We start from the raw sequence: 8,244 nt of genomic DNA on the forward strand, positions 1-8,244 counted from the left end.
TGTGTGTGTGTGTGTGTGTGTCTGTCTGTGGGTGTGTACATGTGTGAGAGCAAGTGTTTGACAGTGAAAGATATACACAGGCGCACTCACGCATCCATCACTTATTCCGACTCGTATTCATCCTCCCTATTCTTCCCACACATTCAAAACAGTGTACTTGGTGTTGTGTTGTAACACACACACAAAAAAAAGAAACCACTCGGGATTTCTAATGCACAAAGTCTTTGTCCGGCATTGATGCACACTCCTGGAGAAATCACAACAGCCCGACTAACACCGTGTAGCATCACTGTGCCTACATTTTTATGCCGTCAGCTACGTACACACTCGATTCTCCTCTATGCAGAGACCCTAAGTCAAACTCCATTCAAAAATCTGACTGTCACTTACACGCAACATAAAGCACGTGTTTAAATGTTCTTCTAACACGAACATCTTTCACTTTTAGCCTGCATATAATAGACTTATACCTGCCCATCATAATCATTTCGAGGGGAAAAGGGCAATAATGTTAAAGATGAACAGAAAATTTACAATTGGTAAAATGATTTTACATTGGACTACAGGTGAGATGCCGAATCGATGAATGGATACTAAAAAATCGGAAATGTTCTTAAGGTTGGTCATAAAAACCCCGTGTCTGTGTTTACATACAAGGCAACTTTGAATTCCGTGATTTCAAGGAGGAGTTTGGTGTAGCATTCCCTGTATGCACAGACTGGCACGTAGAGGCTAACCTCTTAGCTGCTTAAGAAGGATTTTTAACTTACCAATGACAATTCTAAGATGTTTGAGCCTCGTCAATACGTCCTTCTTTGGGTCCAACACTTTCTGTGTTGATTTTTTAACGTCCCCATGAGGCTTTTTGGAGAACATTCCTGAGGCAGGAGACACAAGAATGCGATGGTAGACAGTGAGGAGGAGCTAGCTGTGTAGCCACTTACACAGCCCCAGATAGCGATAATCTTCAAACTATAACGAAACGCCGACACTCCTGGATAATTTATTGACGTTGCGCTAAGAATTAGCTGTCCTCCGCAATGGCGCGGAGTATATCAAGGGGTATATTTTGTCGGAGAGGACACATTCCGTTTAGAGTAAGACAAATATGTGAAACGTAGCGGGGCAAAGCATCCATCCATTGCGCCTCCCTTCCACAACAGCCTGAAGGCTAAACTGGCTGGTTGGTAAGCTCCGCTGTTCACTTAGAAAACATCATGGCGGAGGAGGGAAAACAAAATAATGGATACCAGAGAAATTCAACGCCAATGTAGCTAAACAAAATACAATCTTTGGTTATCCAGTTTGAAGTATATCATATACGTATGCTATGAACCCGCATTAACACCTGACACAAGCGGCGTTTCCAGTTTTACTGTAGTTAAAGTTTTAATCGCCTTTTGACAATTCTGCTCTAACTCTCCGCTTCAAGCTAAAGTGGTGAATCATGGGTAACGTATTTTACGGTTTGTGGGTAGACCTTTAATGGCTTGAATGTTACTGATATAGAAAACTACAGTTCCCTCTACAAATAAGAGCGCCCTACTGAGATTTGTTTTTAGCTTAGCTGGGACGCGAGTGAAATTGTAACCGAGGGGGGGAAAATACGTTTAAGCGTATTTTCTCTGATATTTATTTTATCTAAGTATTTTTACAAACGTCTAGCACCTTCCCATCTTGTGAGTTATGATTTACTTTGAAGCTTTGTTGTTAATGTTTTCTTTCATAACAAATCCTGCTTGCTACCTACTTGCTAACTATACTGACTTGCTAACATATTGCTAATTTGACGTGTTGTTGTTTGGCAATGTTTATTTGTCTTGTTTAGTTAAACGATTAAAAAGGCAAACAGCTAGATCCCCTAGTCAGTTGAACTTGCTTTGCTTTTTACTAATATATCTAATCTCAAGCAACAATATAAACCTTTCTACCAATAGGAGTCCATTGTTTTCAGGGATGTTTATTGACGTAACAGTATTTTCCACAGGAGAAGAATTTTCCAAATTGATCCACCATAAAAATATAACTCAATTAAGACAAAATGTGCATAAAACATCGTTCACTACAAGCAGAATTTAGGTGGATACCCCGCATCACTACCTGCATTCGTTAAATATCAATGGGAATGTTACACTGTCAAATGGAGGAAAAAACAGTATTGTAGATATATCCCCTGAGTCAGCTGCTTAACAAAAGAAAGCAATGAACTGATACTTGAACGATGTTTTTTCTTTATTGTTTGTTACTGCAGTCAACCTACAACCCTAAGATGATTTTTCAGAAATTATGTAATCAGGTGAAAGAAACAAAAACAATCTCTTCATAAACAAAGTAATTGGTAATTGTTTGTAATTACTTTGAACTGTTAAGTAATTTCCGTGGTCATGTCCATATGACAAAAATGCACCAGTGGAACGATAGTTACAACCAAAAAGTAATTTGCCTTTCATGTTCAGACATGTAATCGTGTGTCTCATTCCAAGTGTGGAATGGCAGTTCTGTTAAGTCACTTCTTAACTATTACACACCCATTTAGCTATAATTAAGCATCATGTAGAAGCGAAAACATCAGTAATCATAGGCTGATGCGTTATGCGCTCTGACAAGCCCGTCTGATGTTCAAGCAGAACTAGTAATGAGTCCTAGTGGGTGTAAAGTGTGGACATGCTTTAAAATCTTACCGCTTTTCACTGTCTATAAGCCTAAATCTAAACTAATGGAGTCAAGTAACAAGTGTAAAGCTGGATCTGTTCTGGGTAAAACTGCCACATAAGCCTGACATTGCCTCTCAATCCAACACTACCAGCCTGAAGTTGATTTGCTGCCATGCCGGTGCACCGTGACCGGGAGAAGAAGGAGAGTACAGCAGAGGAGATGGAGGTAGAAGAGCAAGAGCAGGAGGCGTCCAGCTCAGAGGAGGAGGATTCTGACACCTCCTCTGTCTCTGAGGATGGAGACAGCTCAGGTGAGAAACTCTGAACTGTAGCAGCATTCCTATTCCAATGATATGAATGGATGCCTAAAAGAGAAGCATTATTTGAGTTATTTGAGTGATTGAAATTATTTTGTTGTTAATGGTTTGAATGGAAATTTGATGCATTCATGCAATGGGTGGAAAAAATGAGAGAAAGAAAACGTGAAAGTTTTAAAAACAGAGCAGTGTCAAAATACAATGACATTAACCGAGAATTATATATACCACAACCGGAGCGACAACAATTAAAACCGAAAGATTTTCGCGTTGAATGGAAGGTGACATAGACTCTACTAGAGAGCTGTTCCTCTGTCAGGCTATTTCAAAGCAAAGGATGTATATCTGCTAAAACCCATTCATTTTAAGATATAAACCATAAAGTGGGGGACAGCTCTTTGGAATTCATTAAAGATAACAGTTGCAATTAAATGGTTTATGGTGGGACTTTGGGCAAGGGCAGTTTGGGGATAGCTTTGTAATTATTAAGGTCAAGCCAACAGATATTTTGTATGTTTTGGACATGTTGGACTGTGAATGTTTTAAAAAAAAAAAAAAAAAAAAAAGAAGATATTGAACTGTTGTGATGTGCAAAATGTGTGGATCAGCTGTATTTTATATGAATAGTGCTATATGTTGGAGTGGAAACAGAAAGGCTTGCACAGCTGAATGAACAAAAGGATTGCTAGTGTGGTATATACACAGTGTGTGCAAAGGGAAACCTTTAATGAGCCGAAATATGTATGCCAGGTTTTGCTTCCATATCAGCTCCTGAGCTTCTTCATTCTTCCATCACAACTCGGTCTCATAATACCTAACCTAGAGGTGTATGTGTCAATTACTTGATGCTGTTCCAGAAATGGATGAGGAGGACTGTGAGCGAAGGAGGATGGAGTGTCTGGATGAAATGTCGAACCTGGAGAAACAGTTCACTGATCTCAAAGACAAGTAAGACTGACATTGATTTTTTTTGTAGAGTTAAAATTTGAAGTTTTAAAAAATTTCATGAATAAATGAGTTGTACTATTATTTCTATCTGTGTTTGTGTGCAGGCTGTATCGGGAGCGTCTCAGTCAAGTGAACAGCAAGCTGGCAGAGGTGGAGGCCGGTCGGGCTGCAGAATATCTGGAGCCTCTGGCAGTACTGTTGGAGAACATGCAGGTCCGCACCAAAGTGGCAGGTAACTTTAACACACATACACACACACATAAACTTAGAAAGTCATACACGCTCTGGTGTCCTTAATCACTCTGACTTTATGTCTTTCTCCCCGTCTTTATCAGGAATCTACAGAGAGTTGTGTCTGGAGTCTGTGAAGAACAAGTATCAGTGTGAGATCCAGGCCGCATGCCAGCACTGGGAGGTTGGGCACACTCCCTTACTTTAATTACCTCCTGCTTTACAAAAAAGTATTTTTAAGCCAATCCAGTTTCTCTATTGTTTTTGGCTCTAGGAGCCATTGATATTTTTAAATTCAATTTTAATTTATTTGAGTGTTATTTAAACTATGTAAATGTATGCATTTGGGTGAATATTTGTGTTTGATCTGTGTGTTTTACATGTGGTTTTTCTGTGTGTGCAGAGTGAGAAGCTGCTGCTGTTTGATACAGTACAGAGTGAACTGGAGGAGAAAATCAGAAGACTGGAGGAGGACAGACACAGCATAGATATTTCATCAGGTAATGCACACAGAACACAGTCATTACAGTGTGTTTTTTTCCATGCACATAAACACAACATGTTTTAATTACCATGATAAGAAGACACTACATGCATCCAGCACAGTATATTACATTCAGTGCATTCACGAAAATTTTTAATCTTTTTGTCTGCCCTTGTCTGCGTCTTTCTATCAGAGCTGTGGAATGATGAGTTGTCAGGAAGGAAGAAGAGGAGAGATGCTTTAAGTCCAGACAAGAAGAGGAGAAGACCATCAGTGGTGTCTGATATCCCTCTACTGCTAATACCTCTATTACTGTTCACATTGATACTGCTACTTAGCATTTCTACTTTTAATGCTTTTAAAAAATCCCAAATACTAGTATCTAGATGTGTCCTTTTATTTCAAATTTTAATTAATTCGTGCTCCCTATTTAAATGTCCTTAACCCTGTCCACGCCCATATATTGTCTATATGCTACCTGACTTGGACATCCTGGAGGATTGGACAGCCATCAGAAAGGTGTGTGCGCAAGTGTGTATGTTAATATGCAGAAGTGTGTCCTTGTCCCCAGGTGGCATGTTTTAACAACCAAGTACGTGTGTGCTGTTTTCCAGGCTGTGGCTACGCTGGGTCCCCACAGAGGGAAGGCCGACTCTGACAGCTCCGTGTTCCCATTCAGACCAGATAGAAACAGACCCATACTAAACTGCTGAGGCGCTCACGCGCACATACAGTCACACTTTAGGAAACGCACACAGTGGAACATTTGTCTGAATCTCCCCACAATCCACTACACTGCTCAGCTAACAGCGACACCAGTCGGTAAGCTGCCTCTCGTGCCAACAGGCACACGAAACGGGCAAGAGGGACTCATAGGTTTGATTCCCCGTAAAGGACAAACGGGAAAAACAGTTTTTTCTACTGACATGTCAGTTACCAGTACTTCCACTCAGAATTGGGCTATCGATTTTAATTAAAAAAATTTTTTTTTTTTTTTTTGGTCTGTTCCAGTTTCTGTTCCCTCAGTGGAGCGAGTGGATAGGTAAGAGAGGGTTTCCCTATTAACAGACAGTTATAAGCAAATGAAGAGTTTAATTCCAAATATAATATACCATATAAACCATTAAGGAAAAATGTGATACCCAGAATTCAGTCTATACAGTTTTTTAAAGGATTTGTGTTTTCAGCTTGTAAAAACCACTGAAGCAACCTTTAAGTATCACTGGACACTAAAACTAACAAAATCTGGGTTTTATTGACTAATGCCTTGAATTTAAATAGAAGGCTGATACTCCTAGTGGCACACAAAATGTGCCAAAATAACTCCTGGTATGAAATTAGAACATGATTTCAGTAGTCCTTAAATCATGCACATGTACATGTATACTACATCATTTCAGACAGTGTTTTTCCTCTGACCTCCAAGCATTAGATCACAACTGTTTTTCTTCAAAGTATGTGTCACATTTTGGATTGAAATCTTTGAAATGATCAGGGGCAAATGGTTTTCAGTCCTTGTTTACATATCGAACAGATCCATCCACTTGGGTCCACCTACAATACATTTTTTTTAACCTACCAGTTGTTAAGGGTGCTAATGTGTTTACACATTAAGGGACATTTTTGTACAACCTAGTTACCACCCCGAGCGCATGTGACTGTTTTGTTTGTTTGTTTGTTTGTTTGTTTTTAATGCTTCTTAGACCTAGCAAGCTCCGTCATCTGACATGGACGCCGTTAAACAGGCCTCGAGTCACATGGATTGTTTTCCCAATCGTCTGAACATTGCAATCACTCGCAGTTCAAGAGCCTTTGCAAACATTTAAATGTGAGTTTTATTTGGCAATACTGGAGCATTCAGAAGCTTTTCCTCCTTGGAGTATTCAAAGCAGGAAGTCACAATCATTATGCGCTCATTGACAAGATCACAGGCTCCACATCATTGGGTGTAATTGTAAGCACTGAGATTTTTAACCTTAAACGAAGCTTCCAATGACATATGGGGAAATACTAGTTCATATATGAACCTTGTCCATTGTTCCATAAAATATTTTCAAATTTTGTATTTTTTTTTTTTGTGGATCAGTTTAAAAGTATTGTATGATACTAATAATTACACTTTGTTATGATGTTTTGAATAATTAGGTGATCATATGACAGTTTGTACAGTCTTTTGTTGTTTCAGAGAGCATCCAGTACTCATCAGTGCCTATATCTGAATTTGAGTTCAGTTAAATTTCGTCGTCATGCTCTTTTGTTTTAGTGGTACAGCTCGCATTTCCAGGAGTTACAGTTTGGTTGCTGAGAAAAAATCGGATAGCAGTAATTAAAATGAAATATAGGGAAATAAATATTTCAAGATTGTGTCAGCATAGAGACCCAGACAGAGTTACGTCAACACATTCAGAAACAATAATATTTAGATCTGCCTGTCTAAAGCTCAAATCCATGGAGATATTAGATTTCTACTGGGCGCTCATTTTAAGCTTTAACGTGCCCTTTTCTAACCAGTCAAACACCACCTCGGCTGGTAATTCAGTGGGTAGTGGCAAAAATGTTGCAAAAAAAGATGTGATTTCAATAGATCTTAGGGCAAAACCATATGAAGTGTTAATAGGATACCTGGGCATCTTTTTTGCCCTTTCATAAAAATCCCATAAATTTGTTAATGTATAATTCTCATCTTTTTTTATTAACCACTGCATCATTGATTGCAATTGCAATGTGTCAGTAATGCAATGACATGCTAAGCAGGTTAACAAAAAGATTTTAACTGAAGGCTACATGTTACACAATCAACATATGCAAAGGGTTAGGGTAAAATACCAAGTCAAATACCAAGGTATCCGTCCAAAGTTGTTACTCACCAGGTATTATTGTAAACGTTCTCTGCTTGTTGTATCTACCTCTTCTCTCTTTCTCTCTCTCTGTCGTGCACTTGTAAAAAATACTCATTCACTACTCATGAACCTCTAAATGCTTCCACCATTGTGACCTTCCTTACAAGAATTGATTTTTCTTTTTTTCTTTTCTTTTATAATTCCAGTGCATTACTGGTTAATATGGCTGTGATTCGTGCAGGTCTGTCAGGACCTTTTAAAAGCCTGCAGCGATGATGGCTAATTGTATAGAGGGGGAATGAACCAAACCGCTCCCCTGAATCTTCAGAGATAACCTATTGTTCATACAGGATGACAAACAAACTGCCATTTAATAGTACCGATTTTTATAAGCTGTGGGTTTTGGAGTTTAAGGTGGTGGGGATGTGAAATACAAAACTGATATTTTTCGACCGTTTATGTTAAGCAATCTGTCGGGTACATTTGTGTCTTCTTTGTTAATGATGCGGATGGGTTTTACAATTAAACGTTTTATAATTACTTTGTGGTGTCTGTGTTTACATTATTTGTAGCAGTCAACACACTGACAGCAAGGAGTATATTGATGTATACCTCCGTAGTAAAGCCTCCGTATTTTCAGCCCCGGCTCTTATCAAATGATTGGTACATCTCTAATAAGAATGAAATATTTAGCAGCTTTCCATATCAAGAGTTTTCAGATTCCTTTCCAGGGCCAGAAGACAATAAATAAAAAGGAGGAGGTTGCTGAT

The 8,244-nt window shown here is 38.8% G+C and overlaps 2 protein-coding genes across 9 annotated transcripts in view; one reads left to right on the forward strand and one right to left on the reverse strand.

Moving 5' to 3' along the window:
• Positions 1–1,409, reverse strand: part of ralgapa1 (Ral GTPase activating protein catalytic subunit alpha 1) — a 73,933-nt gene extending 72,524 nt beyond the window's left edge. For all 6 annotated transcript variants that reach the window (XM_040137956.1, XM_040137957.1, XM_040137955.1 and 3 more), the window contains exon 1: positions 771–1,409. In XM_040137956.1, coding sequence (XP_039993890.1) covers positions 771–876 — 106 coding nt within the window. In that variant the 5' untranslated portion in view covers positions 877–1,409. The remainder of the gene's footprint in view (positions 1–770) is intronic.
• brms1la (BRMS1 like transcriptional repressor a) lies at positions 1,187–7,996 on the forward strand. 3 transcript variants are annotated; one of them, XM_040137964.1, is made up of 9 exons: positions 1,187–1,440; positions 2,807–2,965; positions 3,829–3,919; positions 4,024–4,151; positions 4,255–4,334; positions 4,554–4,650; positions 4,828–4,917; positions 5,089–5,153; positions 5,249–7,996. In XM_040137964.1, the coding sequence occupies exons 2-9, from the start codon at positions 2,827–2,829 to the stop codon at positions 5,345–5,347; spliced, it is 789 nt and encodes a 262-aa protein (XP_039993898.1). In that variant the 5' UTR covers positions 1,187–1,440; positions 2,807–2,826; the 3' UTR covers positions 5,348–7,996. The 3 variants fall into 3 exon arrangements, with proteins under 3 accessions (XP_039993898.1, XP_039993897.1, XP_039993896.1); XM_040137963.1 differs by lacking the exon at positions 1,187–1,440 and adding an exon at positions 1,538–1,679 and having other exon boundaries at positions 2,799–2,965; XM_040137962.1 differs by lacking the exon at positions 1,187–1,440 and adding an exon at positions 1,538–1,679.
• Positions 7,997–8,244: the final 248 nt, after the last annotated feature.

Source organism: Xiphias gladius, chromosome 10, assembly GCF_016859285.1.
Source record: "Xiphias gladius isolate SHS-SW01 ecotype Sanya breed wild chromosome 10, ASM1685928v1, whole genome shotgun sequence".
In the NCBI taxonomy this organism is placed as follows: domain Eukaryota; kingdom Metazoa; phylum Chordata; class Actinopteri; order Istiophoriformes; family Xiphiidae; genus Xiphias; species Xiphias gladius.